The following is a 25,890-nucleotide window of genomic DNA, read 5'->3' as shown; positions in this document are numbered from 1 at the left end:
GGTAGAAGTATGCTTGGACTATGAAATTGTGTTTAGATTAGAACACAAGTATTTGCTTAGAGACATAGCAATTCGTGGCATAATCACCAAGTGATTGTCCAGGCTAGCTACTGCCACCTTTTTCTCCCTGAAATGCCTCCTTTTGGGAAGATTATCACGTTGAAAACAAGTTGGGCTCTCTTTTCAGCTTTTACAGCCATCAGAGGAGAGAATGAGAATCAAGCCTTTCAAAGAAGGTTAAAACCCCATTAACTGAAAATGAAGAAAAATTATTCTTAACAAAAAGCGTGCACATAGGGTGTTCTTTTATATATGACTAAAACCCAACTACAAACATGATTGTAATCATGGTCCTTAAATATAGATTAAAAAAAAAGCATGCATATAGTTGAATACTATACCTTGTAAGTTCTTCCCGCAGATGCCCAGGGTCCACTGGGAAAAATTTCACCATAAATTTGAAAACAACCTCCTTAGGATCTTAAAACACAATTATCTTCATAAGTTTTATTTAAATTTCCATTACAAAAGTTACTGGGCTCTAATTTCACACACAAACACACAGAAACACAGACACTCCCCTTCTTTATTTTTCTCCTTTCCCCATCACCCTGTAACCGCAGTGCTGATATAAAGTAATTTAAAATAAAAGAGAGAGAAACTTCTCGCTTTTCTTCCTACCTGCTGTTCCTCTGATTTTTCCTTTTATAAGGATGTACCCTAATGGGGCCTAATGTGGTCTTTCTTAAGAAGCTTCCTGTTTAGAAAAATAAGTCATTTTCTCCTTTATGTCTCACTGAGAAATAGGCTTAGCTTTAGGGGTGCATAAATACCACCTGGCCCAAGATGTCATTAAAGAAACTGGAAACAGTGTAGATGGATGTCTAGGCATTAAGATAATGTCTTCACTTCTACTTGCATATAAAAAGTTTTGCATCAAAGCAAACATGTACTTGTATTGTTAACATTATTTCTTCAGTAAATATTGAGTGCTTATTATCTGCCAAATATTGGACTGGGCAGGTATTGGGAGTAAACAATTAAGGGCTTATAGTCTACAGGAAGAGACAGTATAAACAGAGACAAACTCTTATAATACAACGAAGTGCTACAAGCTGAGCATTAAAATGCACAGAAGGAGAAAAGTGTTTGGAAGAGGTCAAGAGAGATTTCCTAGAGGAGTTGTCAACTGAGTTCACAAATAAAAATACAAGATTCCCACTTGAATTTTAATTTTCAGATAAAGCCGTGATTGCTCAGGGCACTATAATACAAAGAAATTATTCTTGCTTATCTGAAACTTCCATTTAGTTGGGCAGCCTCTTTCTTCTCAGAAGTCTGAAGTGCAGGTTTTGTCACAGTCAGGAGCAAAAGGAATACTAAGTGGTAGAGCACTGAGTGGTAGAGCCAAGACTGAAAGGCAGAATCAAGCGCTTTGTGAGTCAGGTGAATGAGTTTAGACTTTATTCTATTGGGAAATGGAGCCATGGCTGCATTGGAAGCAGAAAAAGTGATGTGGTCAGGTTAATATCTTGAATAGTTCCCCTTGGGAGTAGTATGCATCATGAATTGGGAAGGAAAGGGGTTTTGTTAGAAAACTTGTGGAATATTTTGTGGTGGAAACAGACCAAACTGTGCAAAGTACCAAGACATAAAGAGAGGTAAGAGGAGAAACACTGAAACAGAGACTGGAGAGATAGTACAGTATGTTGAGTGCTTGTCTTGCATCTGGCCAACCCAGGTTCAATCTCTGGGAGCCAACATGGTCCTCTGAGCACTGTCAGGAGTATCCCTACACACAGAGTGAGGCGTAACCCCTGAGAACCTTTGTGTAAGGTCCCCAAATTAAAAAAAAAACACTAAAACTACATTTCTCTTGACTATTGCTTGAAAACTACCTGCCTCTGATACAACTGTGGAACTTACGTAGTATGTAGATTCCTGGGCCCCAACCTAGCAATCAAGTCCCAGGAATTTACTTAACAGAAGTGATACAAATACAACACAGAAATTTGAGAAGCAGATTATTAGAATATGAAGCATAGGGAGGAGATGGCAATACATAACAGGCAATCACATATGAGATCAGGCAAATCAACCAGGCTTATGACAGGATAAGGTATCTTTGGGCAGATGGTGAAGGGCACTGCAGACTCACTTCATAGAAGGGTAAAGCTCTGATCTACAGTGCTGAAAAGTGAGCTTGATTCAAATCTAAAGAATGAACAAAATTTTTCTAATAATACTCAAATAGCCAGCAGCATGCTTGTCTTCGTCTCGGGTAAAATTAATATGATTTTTAATTGTCCAATTCAGCAAGTGTATGAAATAATATATATTATGATTCGTTCAACTTTCTCCTGCCTTACATTGAAGTGAGGGATAGTATGATGTTATAATATTTTCAAACTGTAACTGGGAACTCCATTTTATAAATGATTTTCCATACTTACTTTTAACTTGCTTTGTAATAGACTTCAGAAGTTCCAACCAGACCTGGAACAACATTAATATGACACTGAGTGAAGTTTTCCTTGAAGATTTTTTTTAGAAAATATTTATTTAAGCATCATGATTACAAGCATGATTTTAGTTGGGTTTTAGTCATAAATTGAACAACCCCTTTGTCTTTTCTTTTTCTTTTTTCTTTCTTTCTAGAGTAAAAGTCAATATGAAATGAATACTAGGGTGATTTGACTTCTAAACAGAGACATAGCAACAAGACAAGGAGATACTGACTCACTCAATCTACATCTATTTTCCCAATGACAATGACTATTGTTAATCTTCAGTGTTAACATTGGAATCTCTGTACCCTACACAAGTAGGATGACAGAGGTGCCACATGAAAGACTTATTAGTTGCTATAAAATAGAATGAAATTACTTGGTTACGTATTTGAATCCTGCAGCCCCTATATTCCACTTAATAGACATAGTGACTTTTGTGGATAAGTGCTGAATTACAGATATGCTAAGGTAGGACATTGTAGGAAGAACATCAACAATGAAGGTCTCTGAAGGAGGGAAGAGGGAAAAATTTTGGTTGGTGACTTTAGGAGTTTTAATTTCCGAAGCCAAGATCCAGTCACAACTGAAAATTAAGATAAAGATGATAACTTGAAGGCATAGTAAAATTATATATTAAAAATTCAGCTAAAGGAAGTGAAAAGATAATCATTCGCATAGTACAATAGAGGGGCACAGACTTAGAGTTTGTGTTTGAAAATTTGAGGTGACTTTTATGAAGGGAGAAGAGAAAAAATTGTTGAATGCAGTCTCTTTGCAAGGTTTCAAAGCATTTTTATTTTCCAGTGAGGTATTTGAGTCCTATATATCCAGCTGTAAACTGCATTTAGAGGCAATTTGAGACACAAAGAAACTTATAATAAAACCAACTTACATTATTTCCAGAATGGCTACAGAATTCTAATCCAAAATATTCCTTTTCAGCAAGATTTAGGTGGCTGCAACTCAGGTTGAACAGAGCCTTCCCCGATGACTTTTGCTGAACAAAACAGAGATCAGAGCACAGTTTGTACACTTAACCTTATACTTCACTACCATGTAGAGCAAAAGGTAGAAGTCATAAGACTCGACACCATATTATTTCCTTCAAAAATGGAGATCACCCTAAATGATGTCGTTTCACAGATAAGGGTAAGCATCTCTAGGTGGATTGGTTTAGGGGCACCCCTTCAAATGCCTCTAACTAATGACAAACCTTGGGGAAAAAGAGAGAGAGCACATCAAGCACTTAACTATGGCTCAATCTGCAAATGTACCCTTTCAATAGAATCGTATAATCAATTCATCCCAGAAGCAATTTGAATGATTTTCCCCAAATTGACAGATAGTTTAATCAAGATGCAAATCTGACCTGCATAAAGTCCTCCAGTGGCTTCCCTCAGGAGAAAATCTATTCTCCTCAGCTCTGGGGGCAGGGCCCTGCTTTCCTTCACAGGACACTGCCCCAGCCCCCCCAGCTTGCTTCTCCCTCTTCCTGACATTTTCCTCTCTAGTCATCTCAACCTGTTTGGTAGCACCCCACATGCCTCAAGTAGTGTCAAGCATCGAAGCCTCTGCTAATGTCATTCCTGCAACACAGACTACATTACAATTCCCACCTTTTCTGGTCCCTTTCCTCTCAGATGTCATCTTCCAGAAGATATGTCTCTGATCCCTAGCAAGAGACTAGAGTAATCCTTCCTTACCTCAAACAGGCCACAACTGACAGCTGTCTGTCTCTTTCTATGAGGCTGAATTCCTTTCTAGAAGGATCTTGCTTTATATTTCTGGCAACTCACTGGGTTCCATTCAGAGTCTGGCCTAGAGTGTGGGTGCTTGAAACTTGGTTGATTCCCCTGTGAGATTTATCACATCACTCATAGGAGCTGCTTGAATGGATTTAATTTTGCAACTTTCACCTCACTCTCCCCCACACATAATCGACATTTTGTCGACTCTATTCACATAAAGAATATTTTATTTCTTCATAAAGCCCACACACAGTGAACTCCAGAGAAAGCCTTTCTTTGGCTTCTCAGAGAAGGGACCTTTAAGGAGCTGCCTGGAAAAAAAAATCTCTGAGCTAAGGATGGCTAGGAAGAGCCTTCTGCAGCCACCATCGCTGAAGCCCAGGACTTCTGGCTGCAGGGAGCAGTGTGATGGGAAAATTGGGCCCTGACTGCTAGGCACAAAGACACGCCTGAAAACCCCTAGTTAAATCCAAGTCATGAGGTGTCTAGAGCTGTGCAAAGGAAGCCCTGTTCAAGGCATTGTCGTTGGAAGTCACCGACCCATAGAATTCAAAGCAACCCTGAGAGGTCAGAGTGTCCAGTCACCCACCTCCTGCGGACCTGCCCTCCCCCTCCAGGCAGTGCCACAATGAACAGAGCCCACATCTGGCATTTAATAGCTTCCAGGAAGGCAGGCAAGCCCACCTCCTTCCCCCAACCTCCAACAAATACTCCCTAGCCTGAGCTCCACTTAGTTCCACTGTTCAAAGCTCCACTGATGGAAGCTTCTGGTGCCTTTACCAGGCTCCTATTTTTAAATGCAAATTAGCTGCAAAGGGTGAAATTTCCTGCATCCCTAACACCTGGAAGGAGAGTGGAGGAAAAGGGGAGTTTGCTTTTCTGTGGGAGGTCACATTGGAGCTGTGGTCCTAGAAGAGGGCCAGCCTCTTGGGAGCCAGGGGGAAGGTGGAGGTTGTCCAGGGGCCATGAAGGTCACTGGGGGCCTCTGGGAGAGGGGCGTCTGATAGGAAGGAAGGAAGGAAGGGGAGTTTTTGCCTATGTGGCAATCTTGCCTAGGGCAAGTGCTGACACAGACCATTCCAGACAGATGAAATCGCTACTATTTTTAAAGTCTCCAGACAAGGAGCTGCCATGGGATTTTTTTTTTGAGCTAGAGAAAAGAAAAAAGGAAAAGAAAGGAAAGAGAGAGAGAGAAGCAAAGAGAGAAGAGAGAGAAGACAGCAGTACTTTTTCCAACACCAAAGAAACATCCTAGACATGAGGACCAAATTCCATCATCGAATTCAGTTTCTTTGCAAACAATTTTAGAAATTCAAGATTTTCTTTCGCTCCTCTCCCCCTTTTTTCCTCTTTTATTTTTTCCATTGGAGCTTAATCCTCCCATCGTCACTGCCACATTCCATGGGTTTGAATATTTAAATGTGTCTGCAGTCACAAAGATTATAACCATTGTTGTAAGACTTCCAACCAAGGCTTCCCGTTTGCACTCTGCTATGAGATTCCATACCAGGTTTATAAGAATAAACCCTTGATTCTTCTATCCCTATTAATGTTGCCAACTTGGCTTTAAATGTCTTGGCATTCATGCATTTGGAGGCGCTCACATGCTCCACTCCAGTCTCTGGGAGAAGCATTTCCCTTTAGTCCTCCATTGTGAACATTGAACTTGGCCAGCCTTGTAGAAAGTGTTGGATAATAGGTAAGGTTTTATTTCTACATATAGCCTTACATATTTTTCAACTCTTATGATCCAAGTTCTCAATTATATTTATTTTTATTTTGGTTTTGGGGGCACACCCAGGAATGCTCAGGGTTTACTCTTTGTTTTGTGCTCAAGAGTCACTCTCGGACTTGCTCAGAAAATTGTAGGCATTTTTGGGTTGAATCCAGGTCTGCAACCTGCAAGGCAAGCCCCTTTAATCCCTGTATTGCCTCTAGCTCCCCCAAATCCTCAATAAAATCTTTGACTATTTTTCTTGTATTTTCTTATACACAACTTTTTCTATACATGTGATCCACTCTAACTGCTTGTTCTTATTTAAGCTGACATTTTCAACACTAATGAAGCTTGTTCATCTACCTAAATTCTTTACTATGAGTTCAAGAAATTGGAATTCCAACCTGAACCTATTTAATGTTTATTCATCTCATGTGCACTAGGGTAATGTAGTGTGGGCCTAAAAAGACATGCAATATTATACATATTGTGCATATTATTTTAATCTTTTCAGACCTTGTATTTATGCGAATGTGTGACTCTCCAGTTTAGAAACTGGCTATTGCTTTCTAAAGACTACAAACACATCACTTCTCAGAATATTCAACCTGAAAAAAAATCAACCCACCAAAACGTTCATGCCCCAGACATGACAATTTGTCCAAACAATCCTATATTGTACTCATGGTATGCACTTAATAACTGGTTGATTTGGAATAAATTTCTTAGCTCACATATAGTCTTGTCTATCTTTTTTAATGTTTGTTTTATTTATTTAGTTAGTTAGTTACATTATTTTTTGGCTACACTCAATGATACTCAGGGCTTACTCCTGACTCTGTGCTCAGGGATCAATCCTGGGAAGATTTGTGGTGCTGGGAATTTAACCCACGGGCCACATGCAAGGCAAGCACCCTACCTTTGTAATATCACTCTGCTCTCAAATGGGCTTGTCTTTTCCAGTGATCTGAAGACAGAAACCATGTGTCTGGATACCTGGAGTTCTATAGAGTTGCTGGTATGGAGTGGAAATTCAACAACTGTTTACAGAACACATAGATGAACAGATATAAATATTTACCATGAATCATGAATATTATTTGTAAGATAGTCCTCTGAGAAGGAAGAACAAATTATCCATGGTGTCACAGGGAAAATTACTGGACTTTCCTAAGCCTCACTTTAATCATTTGTAAAATGGAAATAATAGAATTCACATATATTTACTGTGAAGACTAAACAGGATGATTCACATCAAAGCTTTTGTACAGTGTCCAACATATCCAATGATTTAAGCAATCCACCTGTAGAGATAAGTGCAGAGGAGAGCTTGGAAGGGTGTACAGCTAAAAGCACAAAGATCAAAGAGAATTTGAACTTTTTATTCAGTACATATCTGGCTTTTTAAAAAAATGGCTAAGGTAGAGAAACTATCTGAACCAATTTTCCACTCACTATTGTACATAATTTTTTTTCTCTTTGTTCCAATGGACTGTGGTGGAAGGTATATTGGTACTCTGGTGTTGAGCATAGTGTGGTAATGTACTCCTAAAATGTATAAACATTTAAAGTGGTTATAAGTCAATCTTGTAAATCAATTGGACCTTAATTAAAAGTATTCTTAAAAATAAATACGACATTGCCAGTACCTAAATCACCATGAAAACTGATGACTAACAGTCTTTCAACTCCTCCTCCACCTCCTCCTCTACTTTTTCCTCCTCTACTTCCTCCCCTGGCATTGAACTATCCATTCTGGCTATTGAGTAGCACCTGAATTGAGCCCCAAACCCCCCTGACCACAGCTTAGGGGCCTTTGTTCCCTCCTACCGCCAGCCACAAAATAAAGACTTATAGATAATTCTCCCATTTTCAATAGTGATTCCTACATTCAAAACATTTTCATGTTTGCCTCATAATTTGTTTTATTTTTTCATTTGAACTTATATTTCAGAATCTATGTCTGAGTCGGGTTTTTTAAATTTTTATTGTGACCAATGTGAATAACAAGTCTTTCACAGTTATATATAAGGTACATAGTGACAGTAAATTAGGGCCATTCTGCCCACCAGTGTTGTCCCCCCTCTGCCCCTGTTCCCAGCATTATATAGAGAGAAATTTAAAAAATAAAAAATGAACAAAATTTAAAAGGAAGGTAGGCTGAAGTGGCAAGGTTTTGTGCTTTAATAGTTACACCTCTTACTGTGTTTATTTCTAAATGTAAAAGTAGCCTCCTCTATCCCTTTTTAAATTTTTTTTCATTTTTTTAAATTTCTCTCTCTATAAGTTTTAATTTCGCTTGTTTGGGTTCTGCTTGTTATGAAATTCTAGAAGAAAAGTCTTGCTTGGGATAAAAGCTCAGGTCAAAACCAGGTCATAGAGATTATATATCCTGTCATTCTTACCCCCAAATGCACCAGCAATATAACATGGCACCATTCCCTTTTGCATAGGCATACTAAAAAAGGGAAACTCTTATGTATAGAAACAAGCTCTTATCTATTAAGGATAAGAACCCATAAGTTTTATAATATAGGGGCACCTTCCACCCTGGACATGTAACATGGGGACTCGACATAGACTCCTTGTGATTGGGCAGTGACCATCCAACCTCGAACCCTAGATCCTAACTCGTAGAATTGACATAGTTCCCTGCAACAGCACCAGGAATCAAAATTTCCCAGCAGGGTTCCTAATATCGCTCTGACACCAACTTATGCCAAGTTGATATGACATCCTGACATCGATGAGGAAACAGCAATAATTTGATCTAAGAGCAGGTTGCCCTACCTCATCACCTAACAATAAGATGAAACCAGAAGACACATCATCCTTTGATCTGTGCAAAAATCAAAATCTGCTAACTACAGAAGACTGACTTTGACAACAATGACTGGGCAGAACTCTTCCTGGGACCAATAAGAAAGACCCTAGCCTAGACTTGGCTCTAGGATTTATACAAAAACTAAGATTTCTATTCCAGAGTTCTGACTTTGACAACTGAGACTGAGCCGAACCTCTGGAACCATAAGGAAAGACTATCCTAGACTTCATCTCCTATGACCTGTGCAAGTACCAAGATCTCTAATTACAGAGGAATGATTTTGTCAACCACAACCAAACAGAATGTTTCGTGGCACCATAAAAAGACATTAGGGTTCGATAATGAACATGTCCAGAGCCTATAGTTGTTCCCATGACAGGAATTTGTTCTTGTAGTTACAGCCAGCAATTGCTCATTCTCCTGACTTTGGATGGTTAATCATTTAATCTAAGTAGGATGGTATTATTTCAGATTTCCATAATAAAAACAGAGATTGGGTAGACTCCTTTAAGTCCTTTTTTATTGGATTGCCTTATGCAATCACTTCCTATTGAGTCCTCTGATGGTGAAGAAAAAGTTATGTCTTTCTCTTCCTTGTCTAATAAGGCCACCCCCTCTACCATATCAAGGCCATTCCTAATTGCTTCCTAAAATGTATGTCCAAATACTGTTCACACAAGAGATTCAACATATGAATTTGGTGGACACACAATTAAATCAATAATAACATGAACCCAGTGTAATAGTTCACTTAAGTTTCCATATTTGGTTTTAAGGCTTTTTGATTTTTCTAAATATTAACTCCACTCTCACATCATCATAGATGAGGTATTTTGGGGAAAAATGTTACCAGTTACATAAAGCCAAAAAGTGTTTCAGTAATGTGCTGGGTACCTGCAACAAATTAGGTGCAGACTGATCATCAAGATGGTTTAGAGCATGGGACCAGGCACAATGGCTCCTCTTTCTCATTATTCAACAGGCTAGAGGCTTGGTATTGGATAAACTGTTCAATCTCTCTGAGATTTCATTTCCTCAACTATAAAATAGGATTGTTGGAAGCCAAGTGCAGAGGTCATGTATCACATAATTCCATTTATATTAAATGTCCCAAACAGGCAAATAGGATTAGTTGAGGAGCAGGGGCAGAGAGGAGATGGGGAATAAAGATGAATAATCACATTCTTTGAAGGAGACTAAAATTAGTCTGGTGTTGAATAGCTATGTTGGTTGTACAATACAGAAGTTATACTAAAATCATTTATTTGTACAGTTTATTCTTATTTGGAGGAAGAGAGTCATACCCCATGGTGCTCGGGAGCTACTTCTGACTCTGCTCAGGTGTCACTCTTTGTGATGCTAGGCAAACAATATGCAATAATGGAGATTGAACTGGAGTCAGCTTATGCAAGGAAAACAATTTAATCTCTGTCCTCTGAAATGTACACTATACAGAGATGAATCTGGTGGCATGTGACTATCTCATTTTAATCTCCTTTTCAAAAAGGGTCATATTTATCTAATTGGTATCTTTATGTCAAGTTATTTATACAGTGGACCACAGAAAATGCTTATGAAGTACTGAATGTAGGGTGATAATATTAATTATCATCCAAACTGTAATACTATTAAGGATTCTCTGGGATCCTTTATTATATTGTCATATTTGTTAAAAAGCATTCTCCTAGTATATCACTATCTAGTGCTTTGCAATAACGATCATTCAAAGATTCTCTTTAGACAAAGGTATATTTAAATATTCAAACATTAAAAAAATTAAAGAAAACACATATACATCTTCCCTGATAGAACTAGTGTCTGGTGATCTTGAAGTTGTGCTAATATCTGAGTTGACATTTTTATAGGAAAGTCTCAACTACACCAGCTACACAAAAAGACAGGGTCAGAGAAAGGCTTCATCAATCTCTTTAATAAATATTTAATTTGATTATTGGGGAACAAAAGTTACATCCAGCAATGCTCCAAGGTAATTTTTGGCTATGTGTGACCCCTGGCAGTGTTCAGGGGTCTATATGTGGTGTCTGTGATCAAACCCAGGTCAATTGCATGCAAGGCAAAGATCATTTCTACCTGTATCATCTCTCTAAACCTCTTAATACACATTTTAGACTCTAACCTCTCACCTCTTCTTTAGGATGTTTCCCTTATTATTTGGTCTCATTTTCCAATGAAATTTTTTTCTGTTGAAATTTCTCCTTGCTCAAATTGTCAGCTGACTTTTGGCCTTCTTACGATGCCTTTACACTTTAATGGTCCCATTCACTGTTCCCTTTATTCAGTCCACAGTAATGAGCATCTATTCTGTGTCAGGTGTATTCCTGGTGTCCAAGGACAGTGAGATTCCTATATCCACAAAACACAGGATGTCTTACCATACCACCAAGGAATACATAGGCTGGGAGACACATCAAAAGGCTGGGAGGCCAGATAGCAGTAGATGGAGCTATTTGCTCTTGTGGAAACATATATGCATGAGATAATGTGAGATACTATCTAAAGCAGGGGTCTTCAAACTACAGCCCGCGGGCCACATGTGGCCCGCAGAGGAGTCTGATCCAGCCTGCCAGCAGTGAATGCTGTTTGGTTGCCAAGATACCTGCCAGCATATACACTCAGTGTATATCCAAATATCAGGAACCATGCACTCAAAATGGTAACAATCTTTGGTAGTACTTATGCCTGTGAACAAACTTTTTCAAGAATGAAACATCTGAAATCTCCAACCAGATCAAGATTAACTGATGCCCACTTGCATCACTTGTTACGGCTGGCAGTGACAAGTATGGAACCCGACATTGACCATCTCATTAGCCAAAAGCAGGCCCACAGTTCCCATTGAAATACTGGTGCGTGATCTGTTTATTTATAAATGGTTTTCACTTTATTTATATAAGATATGTGCAGTGTGAGTAGGAATTAGTAGCTCATATAGTCCGGCCCTCCAGCTCTCTAAGGAACCGTAATCTGGCCCCCACTTTAAAAAGTTTGAAGACCCCTGATCTAAAGTATAGTTCACCTGGCCCAGGAAGATGAACAAATGCATAGAACATGGATTTATAACAAACAAAAAGCAAATGTTGAAATTATTTTAATGAAGAAAAGAATTGGAGAAGGATGTAAGAGGCAAAAGAGTTGAGAAAACTTGGTATGAACAATAAAACTGAAACCAATGTGGTACTCCTAGTCACAAGTGACATGCAGTAACCAGAAAAGTGTGCTGATGCCTTGGCAAGTGGGCTTTTGTATCAAGTGAAACTTTAAGGCAGCTGAATGATTTTAAACAGGGAATGGATATGGTCAGAGTTATAGTTTAGAAATATCATGCTGGGCCTTTTTGTTTGTTTTTGGTTTTTGGCCACACCCGGTGATGCTCAGGGGTTACTCCTGGCTATGCACTCAGAAATCACTCCTGGCTTGGGGGACCATATGGGATGCCAGGGGATCGAACCACTATCTGACCTAGGTTAGCGAGTGCAAGGCAGATGCCCTACTGCTCACACCACTGCTCCAGCTGATAACATGTTGTTTTAAAGGAAACCAAAAAAGATGAATAGGCTTAAATAAAACTAAAATTTCTGGCAAATTTGTAGCCATCCTTGTATAATTTTTTAATTTTACTTTGTTATTGATATTCAGTGGTTTATAATGTTATTAATAATTGGTTCTCATGCACATAATTTCAACATCATACCCATTCATCAATGCGTCCCTTTCCCAAGACCATAAAAACTCCAAATTACTCCAACTCAATTGTTTAATCAATTCTCTCCTTTTGTTGCCTTTGGAACTTTGTTGATGCCTTGCTGTGTATCTTTACGTTCCTATATGAGAGACATCATTCTGATTGATTTCACTCAGCATGATGTTCTCTAATCCTATCCAGGTTGCTGCAAATTGCTCGATTTTGTTATTGCTTAGAGCTTCATTGGATTCCATTGTCTTTATATACCATGACTTCTTTATCCATCTGAAGTTTAGCATTTTGGGTTATTTCCCCATATTGGCTATTGTGTTGAGTGTGGCTATAAATACAGGTGTGTATTTTAAAAGTCTCACATAGTAATATACATTTCTTTTTTCTCTAATTTTTATTGAGACATAGTAATTTACAATTCTGTTAATAGCAATTTTAGGCATACAATGTTCTAACACCAATTTTTGTGGTGAAAGAAACTACCATTTTCATGTAAAGATATTTCACTGGAACAGAAAATATATATATTTTGCATCATACTTCCAACAAGACATTGATAGCCAAAATGTATAAATAACACACAAAAGTCAAAATAGGCAAAAAAAAATAACTGAATAGAAAGAAGCCTTTTAAAGAAGGCCAATGAAGAAATGTTCATCACTAACAATTTACCCGGAAATGCAAATCAAAACAACAATGAGATCTCACCACACACCACTGAGGATGTTCTATATTACAAAAGCTGTAAACAAGTGTTGGAGTAAATGTAGAATAAAATGAACCCCTTCTCACTGTGGAAAGGGATGTAAACTGCTGTTTTTAGCTTCTACCCTTTAGGGAAATCTGCAAGGTGACTAGAAATTGAAAATAGAACTACCGTATACAAATCCACTCTTTCATCTCTATTCCAAGAACATAAAAACACAAATCTGAAAAGGTCTGTGAACCACCTATGTTAATCACAGCACTATTTATAATAGCCAAGCTCTGGAAAATACCCAAAGGCCCAATAACAGATGAGTGGATAAAAAAGTTAGGTGGTACACAACACAATGTAAAATAACTCAGTGATGAGAAGATAATAAGTTGCCTCCTGCTTCAACATGGCTAGGACTAGAAGTAGTTCATTTTCCAGAAATATTAAGACAAATACTGGATAAATTCATTCATATGGAGGTCAAAACTAAATAAAGCAGAGGAACTGGCAAATCCAAAGTTAAGGCAAGCCTTGGATTCTGACTATAGAACTGAGGTCTGAGTGGTTAAGATTAAAGGGAACAGGAGACCTAAAGTATTGCAGAAGAGGGTTATTGGTATTTTTCTGGAGGTTATAGTAAGGTAACACATATTTGAAGACTGTGAACCAGTTACTACTTGTGTGTGTGTGTGTGTGTGTGTGTGTGTGTGTGTGTGTGTGTGTGTAATATCACACCTGGCAATGCTTAAAGGTTATTCCTGGCTCTCCACATAGAAATCACTTCTGGTGGGTTCAAGATCCCAATGACATGCTAGAATATGAACCAAGTTTGTACTGTACAAAGCAACCACTATACAATCACACGAGCCCTATGACTAGTATTTCTCTGACATCCGTCTTGCTATAAATCAAGTTACCTACATTGTCCGACAGAAAACACTATCCTGGCAGAAAAGCTAAGGCAGAGATTCTCAAAGTGCAAAGTGCAAATGAATCACTTGACAATCTTGCTAAAATGCAGGTTCAAATTCCAGAGAAAGTGAGTGGGGCCTGAGAATTTATATTTTTCTTAAATTCATATACCAGAGTTGAGGTTAAGCTTTGTTTCTGCCTTTTATTTACCTTTATGCATCATGTTGCTCAACACTAACATTTTTTACTTGGCCCAATGACCCAAGAAACTTGTCTACTTCCTTTCCACCACTTCTTATTTCTGAATTCTTCCCATACCTATCTATCTGGGAGTGGGGAGTGGGGATTCTTGGAACATTCCACAGCAATGTCTGCATGTCTCTGTGTTATGTACCTGTCTGGAAAGACAATCATAGCTTGTCATAGCTAAAGCTTTCTGCTGACATAAACTGAAAAATCTTTCTCAAAATCCAATTCACTTGTGGCCATTGATTTTTTTGAAGTCACCATGCCATGAGGACTGACACCATGACAGTACAATGGGTAATGTGCTTATCTTGCATGCAGTTGATCTGGGTTTGATTCCCAGCATTCTATATGGTCCCCTGAGCCCCATCAGGTGTGATCCCAGAGCATAGAGCCAAGAGTAAGTCCTGAGCACCACTGAGTGTAACTCAAATGAAATAAAAATATAATAAAAAGGGACTGAAGCAATAGCACAGCAGAAGGGTATTTGTCCTGCATGAGGCCAACCCTGGACAGACCCCAGTTCAATTCCCTGATCCCATATGGTCCCCTGAGCCTGACAGGAGTGACTTCTGAGTGCAGAACCAGGAGTAACACCTGAGCAATGCCAGCTGTGGCCCCCAAAACATATATATATATATATATTTAAAAAGTCACTGTAGTTGGGGGCTTTGGGCAGGACAGCTAGCCACAGGACCCCTGGGCTGACCACTTAATCCAGGGGACTGAGATCCCCACCAGACTGGTCTTCAGGGCCAGGCCTGGTGAATTGGGCCCTGGGGGTAGGGTGGGGGAGAGAAACTCCTCCCCAATGCATACACAAACTACAAAGGCAGGGGCTGGGCTCAGAAGACTCAACATGCCAGGACTTCTGATTCTCTTTGACTGGTATGTTGGGGGCTCTGGGCAGGACAGCTAGCCATAGAGCCCCTGGGCTGACCATTTAGTCCAGGGGACTGAGATCCCCCCACGCCAGACTGGTCTTCAGGGCCAGGCCTGCTAAATCAGGCCCTGGGGGAGGGTGGGGGAGAGAAACTCCCCCATTCAGGGATTCTTTTCTTACTAATATTCATTTTCAAAAGCGCGCAGGCACAAATGCGACTGTTTCTAAGAAAAAAAAATGGAATGCCCTAGATTTGGAGGATAACATTCAAATAGGTCTCTAAAATCAGTGTATATGTAAACATGACTTCCTATACAGTGGTCCTCTCTGACTACCAAGCCAATTTATAAACAATTCATCTATACAATGTATATATCCCCTCTGATATATTTCCCCTCCTCCACACAGAGCCCCTTCTACTCCCTCATCTCCCAATCCGGATTTGTTATCTTCACCTTAATTAACCCTCTTTACCCTCAGCTCATTATTACTCCTTAACTCTCTCACCCCCAACCATCAGTGCCCCACATTTACTCTTTTTAACTTCAGTACTGCACAGTCCTATTCACAGACCAAAGTCGTGCATTGGATTTAACAACCCCCAACTATTTCAAAAGACATAAAATGGACACATATGTCTTTTGAATATTTTATGTGTATTTTCTTTGACAGTTATACTCTTACTAAATATTCTTTTACAGTGATGATTCTACCCACTTTTTATCTTTTCTTCTCTTTGTGAGCTGTTCAATAGGAATTTTGGTGGAAGAGTCCCTCAGTTTAATGCTTATGATTGAACCATGGCCTGGTGATTGTTGGACTTGTTCTTATGGCCCCCATATGTGCCAATAACGCCACTTGGCATTGTTCCTTGTTTGCATAGGCACATTAAAATGGGAAAATACTATACATACAAATAAGATTTTATCTAATAGAGATTGGAATACACAAATCTTGTAGTGCAACAGGACCTTACATCCTGAATATTGACAAAATGACGTGGCACAGGCCTCAGAAGAATGGGCATTCTCCATTCACCCCTGAACCAGGGAAGACATCCATGAAACATCAAAGGTTTTTTATAACAACACCTGGAAGCAATCCTCTACCAGGGAAGACACTACCATGGCTCTGACATTGACCTGATCAAAAGAGACTTCCCTTAAAACTCAGAAGACTTGACAACAACAACGACCTGCTTACAGGACAGGGCTCTCTGCATTGCCCTTTAGTTGTGAGGTGAAATGAGAGGACGCTCTGCACCATTCTGACTGCAATGTAGGATATGCAGATTCCAGGATCTTTAATACAGAAACATGATACCAACGACAGAGACTGTGTGAAAAATAGAAGTGTAATGGCACTACAGACAATGACTTGGATTGGACAAACTAGTTTGCCTGGAGCCTAGAGTTGGTCTTATGCCAGGAAACATCAGGGGTAGGGTCTCCTTGTATTTAGGCCAAAGCATTTCCTTTCCATGTCCCTCATATTTTGGTGGGCCTCTGCAAACAATAATTGCCACTCTAACACCGTTTTTACTGTGCTCCTTTGACTCTAATTCCTAAGAAAAACAACCCACTTAAACTTTTGAGGTTAACTTAAACTAATATGCATGTGCATGAAAGTGTAAAAAAGTACTTTGCCTTCAATATTTAAGGAGTTACATAAGTTTTATGGCTTTACATTGCTTTGTGTGCTGCTAAGAAATATTATGTATTACAATCTGGGGACTTGAGGGACAAAGTAATTGTACATGGGTTCTGTTTTATTTTTCTTAATGTTCTTTGGCTGAAAGTTCAAAGTTCAGATATCAGCAAGGGGTGATTTCCTTCCACTGTAGCTTTACCTTGTCCTCTTTCTTTGCATCTTTGATCTCATAATTAAAAATAAAAAATTAAAAAAAATATTCACTTTGGTAATCAAACATGTGAGTCTGACATCATTAGCAACATGCTTACAGCGATTAAGATAATAAGTTCTAATCACTGTGTTGCTAATACAAATCTACCTCTTTTGTTAAAAATGATCATATTTTTATTTATTATATATAAGGACATTGAGAAATGTTAAAGAGAGGGTATAGAAAAATGTGTTAATTTTTGCCTTTACCTGTTAAGAAGCTGAGTTGGCCTATTTACCTTAATTCAGATGAGAATAAAATTCATTAACTATTTAAAATATCAGCTCATGCAAATCTATATGATATATATAAACATCCATTTCAACACTTTTATTTTATTGTTAAAATCAAGTTCTAACTTTTATCATCAAATTGTCTTGTATCTCAGATTCTTTTCTCGTGGGTCTATCATTTCAACTAGTAATAAACAGTACATGGATAAAGATTTTAAAAAAGTCACTGTATCATGTGGCATTTTCTTTCTGGCCTTATACTGTGCTTTTTAGAGCTTCCCCATGTATTATACCTTTTGTATTGTGGCCCAATCACCACCTCTATCATTAGCCCAGAAATTAGTTCAACCCTGAACAGTATAATGACATTCGTACCTAGAATCTATATGGAAATTATTATAAACTAGTCCCCTTAGTCATCCTGTTTGGCTAATTTCTATCTCTCCTTTTACTTTGAATGGTATCATTTTCAAACCCAGAACCAGAGAACTCTAGCAAAAGAATCTAGTTTTCTAGGGAGAATAGGAAACTTAGATATATCTGTTGGTACTTTTGGTTCAGTTCCAAGCTAAGCATGTTTTTGATGACCCTGGTTTAATTTTGGTCATGCCTGAAATATTGTTACCTTTCACAAAGAGTTTGGACTTTCTCTGAAGACAAGTCCTTTTATTTTTGTTTATCATCCACCTTTTTACACCAGGAATATCAATCTTTCTGATCTGGGCTGATCTTTTAAAAGGTTACTTTACTTCTTATTTAAATACAAATATGAGGCTGGAGAGATAGTGAAGCTGGTATTACCCTACACACCGTCAGCCTGCGTTTGATCTCAGCACTCCATATGGTCTCCTGAGCCACTCTAGGAGTTATCTTTGAGTGCAGCCAGGAATAAGCCATGAGCACCACTGGTGTGATGCAAAAACACAAACAATGCAACTACTCTGGACGCAGAAAGACAATAGAGAGGAAGGTGTTTCTCTGGCACACGTCTTACCGGAGTTTGAGATCTCGCCAGAGGTCACGTGTGAGCAGAGTCAGAAATAGCCCCTGAGCAGTGCAGAGCAGTACCCCCAAGAGGAAGAAATCACAGAAAGCCTGATATTATAGATAATAGTCATAATAGCAGCACACATCTCCATATTTACCAACATCGACGGAGGCAACCAGTTTTCCAAGCAAAAGCTTGAATCCTAATTTCAAAGATCAAGCTGAGTATATAACCCAGGAAGCAAGGCAAGGGATATTTTTCATCAGGGCTAAAGAAATCATTGGCGAAGCTGTCACCTTTTTGGAGGGTTGAACTCCTGAGGAAAAGTGAAGTGCTGAGTGATGAGAGGCTAATTGCCAGGTTGCAGCAGTTGCTTCTCAAATGGAGCCCTCTCTGCAGGCAGTCTAGTCTTACAGCATCTGGTGGAGAGCGAGCTAGCTAGAGAGGTGCAGTTCTACACATCAAAGAACAAAGAAGTCGGTCGTCAACCAAGGCCCTTGCCGCCCCCTCCCCCACGCCAACTCAGAGGCCTCAGCAATAAACCCTGAAACACAAAATAGTTGACCCTGCAAGAGAAAGATTTAACTGGGTGAGAGCTGAAGCTTTTCTCCTGGAAGTTTACAGAGAGAACAACTCTTAGGTTGCTGGATCCATGTGAGATTCACACCAAATGGCAAATGGTTTTGATTCTATTTCTGAAAATAGAAAGCAGTTCAAAGTACTGCTTGTATGACAAATGGCAGGGTTTGAGTTGGTTAGCATCAATTTCGCTAAATAATTTTTGGCCTCTGTGGTTGTCCTAGAAAGGGTCTGAAGGGGATAAATCCAACAAAGCCCCGTTCTCTCCAGCCTCTCTGTCGTAATTGTCGTGATAGAGGAGACTAAAGTCAGTTCACAATCAGAGAGCTAGTGTAGTATGTGCCAGATAAAACTCTCTGCCAGACACCTCTTGTGTGAGGCTTTCTGTAGGTCTTGCAAGGATCTGGACAATTGGCTTCTGAGTCATTCCTTTGCAGGATGGTACCTAAGAGTCTCTCATTGCTCAGAGTCACCCTTAATACAAGGGTGTGTGTGTAAAGGCAAATAAAAACCAACACGTTCATCACCCTAACAGCAATCTTGCCCCCACTCCTGGGACACTGAAATTACCATGCCTATATTGGAAAAGCTGTTGAAAAGTGACAGTGTAATAATAGCATTCTCAAGACAGTGCTCCTAACTCTTGTTAAAATTACTAGCTACTCTGGGTAATTAAAACAATTATAATTGTTTGTTTCCACGTAATGCTTTAGCACTAAAACCATGGTGTGCGTGATGCACAGCTAGATTCAAAATGGTTGTTGGAATTTTCTTTTAAACTGGAAGTTGGAAAAGCATTCTCTAGATATCTTGAACTATAAGTCATTCGGAATACAGAAGAGATCATTAGGTACCATGAAGTTTGGGTATTACTTCCCATGCACAGAAACATTCAGGTGCAGAGTTTAGAAAAAAACTTGGCCAAGATTATTAGGAGATTAATGGGAGAACAAGATCTTTTGAAATCCAGTGAGGGCTTTCTATTTCTTATATCAGATTGTCCCTTTAGATGGGGAATTGACCTCACATCTGAAATTACTCAGATCCTACTTTGAGTACCATGGTCACTCCTGGTGGGACTCAGGGAACCATATCTGGTGCTGGGGATCAAACCAGGTTCAGCTATATGCAAGGCCAGTTCCTTAACCCCTGTTCTTCATCTTCAGCCATCAAGTTGTTCTTAAATATGAAGAAAACCCTAGTACAGGAAAAGAAAGAGCTAACAACATCAAAGATGTTCCTTTGATTCTCTCTATTCTACCGCAATCACTATTTTGTTTCCCAACTTTAACATTTTTCTATGTTTTTAAACTAAATCCTGCCAGTGCTTAGTGTTGCTCTTGGCTCAGTACTCAGGGATTGCTCCTGGTGGGTTCAGAGGCCCATATTTGGTGCCAGGGATCAAACAGGATTGACTACATGCAAGTCAAGTGCCCTATTTAATGTACTAGTACTCAGCTTTTAAGTTTTATTCTCAAATTTTAACTGCATTTAATTTAATTAAAATTTTTAATTTTATGTAGCTGTTAGAAAAACTAAAGCAAAGAAATTTGCTTATATATGAATGGTTATAGAAAGTATTATGCTGAGCTAAATGAACCAGAAGGAGAGGGATAAACATAAAATAATCTCACTTATTTGTAGGATATAATAAAAAATAGTATGATTAACAATATCCAGTGACAATAAAGAGGAAGTCAGGAGTACCAGTTCATGGTACAAAGTTTGCCACAAATAGTGGAGCAATGCTTTTAGGGTAGAAGTGGGACCACTATGTAAAGAATAGTTGGAACTGATCAATCTGGACAATAATTGGGTGTGAAACAGAGATAAAATGATATGCATGGTATCCTTTCATTAATAATTGTGCAAACCACACTTTCTAAAAGGACAAGGGGAGGGGAAAATAAAATACGTGCCCAAGAGGCAGACAGTGGTGAGGGTGGAGAGGAACTGAAGATATTGGTGGTGAAAAATGTTCGTGGGTGAAGGGTGTTGTACATTTTACACTTTACATTTACATTTACTAACACTCAATCATGAACAATTCTGTAACCACAGTATTTAAATAAAAGGAAAAAAATTTGAATATCCCTTGACTCATAAACTCAATTGTCTCTCACTTTTTTCTTTTTTCTTCACTTGCTCTGTAAAACTGTCTCTTCTTTCTGATAATCAGTCTTACTTCTCTTTTAAAGAATATGAAGTATGTCACCCTGTGGACCTGTGAGGATGGAAGGCACCCTGCTCTGACTGGTTTTGACTTTCATAGAAATCGGAGAGAGTAACTAATCAAGAATAAATTCCTTTAAAACGTAGAGCTATTACTAGGACCACAGAGAAAGACTTTGGGTTTAGACAACTTAGTATTTCCGGAGCCTGTAGTTGGTCTTCTGCCAGGATGCTTCATGGTTAAGGTCTCCCTGTTTTTAGACCAAAGGTTTTTTCCTTCTATTTTCCCTGTATTTGCTGTGCCTATGCAAAAAAAAAGAAAGAAAGAAAGAAAGAAAGAAAGAAAGAAAGAAAGAAAGAAAGAAAGAAAGAAAGAAAGAAAGAAAGAAAGAAAGAAAGAAAGAAAGAAAGAAAGAAAGAAAGAAAGAAAGAAAGAAAGAAAGAAAGAAAGAGAGAGAGAAAGAAAGAAAGAAAGAAAGAAAGAAAGAAAGAAAGAAAGAAAGAAAGAAAGAAAGAAAGAAAGAAAGAAAGAAAAAGAAAGAAAGAAAGAGAGAAAGAGAGAAAGAAAGAAAGAAAGAAAGAAAGAAAGAAAGAAAGAAAGAAACAAAGAAAGAAAGAAAGCAAGACAGAAAGAAAGAAAGACAGAAAGAAAGAAAGAAAGAAAGAAAGAAAGAGAAAAAAACCTGCCGTGTTGATTTAAAATATAAAATAATGAGTCCACGAATTGGGTGAGGCAGCTCCAGGCACTTTTTCTAACCCCTTAGGCCAGGGGTCTTCAAACTACGGCCCGCGGGCCACATACAGCCAGCAGAGGAGTCTGATCCGGCCGCCGGCAGTGAGCGCTGTTTGGTTGCCAAGATACCTGCCAGCATATACACTCAGTGTATATCCAAATATCAGGAACCATGCACTCAAAATGGTAACAATCTTTGGTAGCACTTATGCCTGTGAACAGACTTTTTCAAGAATGAAACATCTGAAATCTCCAACCAGATCAAGATTAACTGATATCCACTTGCATCACTTGTTACGGCTGGCAGTGACAAACATGGAACCGGACATTGACCTTCTCTTTAGCCAAAAGCAGGCCCACAGTTCCCATTGAAATACTGGTGCGTGATCTGTTTATTTATAAATGGTTTTCATTTTATTTATATAAGATATGTGCAGTGTGAGTAGGAATTAGTAGCTCATATAGTCCGGCCCTCCAGCTCTCTAAGGGACCGTAATCCGGCCCCCACTTTAAAAAGTTTGAAGACCCCTGCCTTAGGCAGACAGGTCTGATAAACAAGGGTAGAATCAGAAAAATAATTCACAAGCAGTCAGTTAAAGTTTCATCAGAGTTAGCTCTCTTTATTTCTCAAGGCTTTTTCTCCACCATGAGTCTCTCTGCCATGTGCTCATTTTTGCCGAGCTCTCCCTGTGCTGCCTAGCCCACCTGTCTCCTCATGAACTCTGTCTCCCCCAAAAGACAGCACATTTTTATTCTCTTGGGGGGTTGGGGGTCACACCCGGCAGCGCTCAGGGGTTACTCCTGGCTCTATGCTCAGAAATCACTCCTCGCAGGCTCAGGGGACCATATGGGATGCCAGGATTTGAACCACCGACTTTCTGCATGCAGGGCAAATACCTTACCTCCATGCTATCTCTCTGGCCCCCCGTTTTATTCTTTATTTTAAAATGGCCCACCCTATCCCAAGTATGGACAGGTCTGATCATCCAGATGGGATTAACATCTCAGAAGAAAGCTTAGGTAAAAGGGCATTAGGGTACATTACTCTGCCACACATCTATGTAAATTTTTTAATCTCTTATCTTTTAAATTGGGGTCCCACCATTTTCATAAAACCTTAGAACACATATTACTTTATTTTGTCACGTATTTCCACATTTTTCTATAAAACTAAGAGAAAAGGAATAAAGAAAGGCTGGGGCCAGAGGCCAAGTGGTTTGGGATGCATCAGTGAGGAAATAAATAAGGACAGAACTAAATATCCAATTCAAAATTAACAATAATAGAATCAAGGAACCTAAACTTTAACAATCTAAACGCAAAGTGGCCTGTTATACTGGCCGGCCAGGTGGCAAAGGATGGTGGTGTAGGGTGCATTCTGGATCTATTGGTGAAGGGAGGTTGACACTGGTGAGGAGATGGACCCTCACTCATTGTATATCTGAAACTCAACTATAAAGGACTCTCTAGATCACAATTGTTTCAATAAAATAAAACATATTTAAAAAATCATATACCTTCAAATGAAGCTCTGAAACTTAATAAATTAGGCCTTCTGTGCTGAATGAACAGAAAAACTTTTAAAAATAAATTAAAAGAACGCTGTCAACAAAATGAAATAGAAGGTGCATGTGCAGTTTAAGAATCCACACAAAAGCAATGATTCCAGTCCGGTATGTGGCTCAGCAGTAGAGGGTATTTGCCTTGCACAAGGGAATCCCCGGTAGTGATCCCTGACACCCACAAAAACAAGACACAAAAACAATACATTATTTCCAAACATAAAATATCCACCACAATGAAGAAGTCTGCATGATGAGGTTCTATGTGCATTTTATTTCCCTCTCTTCATCTCGCAGAACTTTTTGGGCTTTGCAGAATGAATTTCTGTTTCAGTTACGCTTCAAAGTGCATTTGGAAAATTGAAAAAAAAACACAAACCCTCAGGGTTTCTAAGCAATTAGGAAAGGGAGAAGGTTGTGTGAATTATCACCAACGTTCAGGTTCATTTCCCTGTCATGGAGCATCTCCCTCCACCCCCCTGCACACAAGCGCTCAACAGCTCCAGGATGCCTCAGGTATGCTTTGCTGCCAATGCCTGTGGACCACACCTGAAGCATAAAGACTGGAAGGGGCCCCGTCTCAGTCTCTACTTGGCTTCTTATCAAGTTACACCCTTGCAGAAGTCACCCAAACAAGTTTTTTCATTCCTCTTGCCCTACCCAGGCATTTGCCTAAGATCCTGACCATTGCTCTTGCCATCTCTTCGCTTGCTGTCGGAGGAGATCTCAGATCTGCAATGACAGCTTGCAGGCCTTCACCAAAATCCATTCTCTTAACTGGTCTCTGCCACTGCTGTGCACACAGTAAGTGCTTGATGAAGATTTGCTGAGTTTGTAGGTAAAATTCCTGATCTTGCTGGTAGCTTTCTATCCTTTTTTTCCTAGCTTACCCCTAACAGGTAGACCTAAGTACTCACTCCACGGGCTGAAGTGGGGTCTACACCTCAAAGCCTATGACTTATATCTTTTTTTTTTCAGTCTAGCTTACTCTGGGGATGACCCTGAGTCTGCTGACCTCTGCTATCCTCACCTCCTCAAGGATAGTTCATGATGGCAGATGTTCAGTTGTGCAATATAACTCAAAACAGTTGCCAGGAATTCAGTAACTAAACTCAGGGACAAGCATAGTCAAGCCCAGAAAAATGTAATTCATCTGTTTCCAAATGCTAGGCATTTGAAATTCTAAGATCCAAGAAAGACAGAGAAAGCAAAGTTTAACTTGAAAAATGGAGGTAACCTGAGAAGGGGTTAGTGGCAGAATGATTACTTCTTAGTAATCTTCAGTGGGAAACTGGGTCTCCTGAGACGCTAACCTTTGCATCTTAAAATTAGTTACATACTCCCAATGCATTTTTCCCAATACCTTTCTCCTTTAATTGCTTAGGTGGAACTATTTGTGCAGAAGGATATGGTTAAGCTGACTCATCGCTATTTATAAACCAAAACCAAAGATATTCTTCCCTTCTGAACACCAAATTTCACATGGTCTTGTTCTAGCTTAGAGGGATCTAATCCATATTGCTCCAAATGCAGAATAAAACATGTTCCTAGTGGAATCCGTAGAGTATCCATAGAGGATACTTTGTTGAACTTTTTGTTGTTGTTTGTTTTGTTTTGGGGCCACACCTGGTGACGCTCAGGGGTTACTCCTGACTATGCACTCAGAAAATGCTCCTGGCTTGGGGGACCATATGGGACGTAGGGGATCAAACCACAGTCCGTCCTAGCCTAGCTCTGGCAAGGCAGATGTCCTACCGCTTGCGCCACAGCTCTGGCTGTTTATTATTTTTACTTAGGTGCAAGCCTGATATAGGGAAAATGCATTAATGTAATATATGAAATATTTGTGCCACATTCCCCATGACTTAAAACGACTTTTGTTTCACTATTGAACATTGCATTACATCAACTTACTCACTGGATCGGGAATTAGCTACCTGGGAAAGAGGAAGGAAAAAGAGAATTTGTTCTTTTAATTGCTTCAGAGTTCTGAAATGTAACTAAGTGGTAGATTTTGCATATGTGAGGGTCTGATTTTGATCCTCAACAAAAGGTAAAATTATCCATTGATGCAAAAGAGGCTTTGTATCTACATTATTTCAGATTAACTGTTGCCCATACTAACGTTGATCATTGGTTTCACTTCATTAACAGAATCCACTCTCTCCTTTTGGATGTATAACTTCTCCCATTAAGCCCCAAAGAATGAGCTTTCTTTTTTGCAATCTTCAGTCACATTATACCTTATCTTTATATACTCCCGTTTATTCCTCTGAATGGTTTCTACTTATTTTTTCTGGCCTATGCAAGCTCTGTAACAGCACATGCAGTTTCTGCTTATTCAAAATCAGTCTTCCCTTGAAACTGCAGACCCTATTTTCTGCATCACCTCTCTCATCTCTCTCTCTCTCTCTCTCTCTCTCTCTCTCTCTCTCTCTCTCTGTTTAAGCTGCCAAGATAACTTCCAC

The 25,890-nt window shown here is 39.2% G+C and overlaps 1 protein-coding gene across 1 annotated transcript in view; it reads right to left on the bottom strand.

Moving 5' to 3' along the window:
• The window catches only part of FRMD7 (FERM domain containing 7), a 54,804-nt gene extending 30,613 nt beyond the window's left edge, over positions 1-24,191 (bottom strand). Inside the window, exons 1-4 of the mRNA XM_049766993.1 lie at positions 24,108-24,191; positions 3,403-3,507; positions 2,454-2,496; positions 402-480 (exon numbers count right to left, since the gene is read on the bottom strand). Of these exons, the coding sequence (XP_049622950.1) occupies positions 402-480; positions 2,454-2,496; positions 3,403-3,507; positions 24,108-24,191 (311 nt within the window). The remainder of the gene's footprint in view (positions 1-401; positions 481-2,453; positions 2,497-3,402; positions 3,508-24,107) is intronic.
• Positions 24,192-25,890: the final 1,699 nt, after the last annotated feature.

The sequence above is a fragment of the Suncus etruscus genome, chromosome X (genome assembly GCF_024139225.1).
Source record: "Suncus etruscus isolate mSunEtr1 chromosome X, mSunEtr1.pri.cur, whole genome shotgun sequence".
NCBI lineage: Eukaryota > Metazoa > Chordata > Mammalia > Eulipotyphla > Soricidae > Suncus > Suncus etruscus.
Note: the sequence above shows the minus strand (reverse complement) of the source record. Positions and strands in the feature narration are given on the sequence as shown.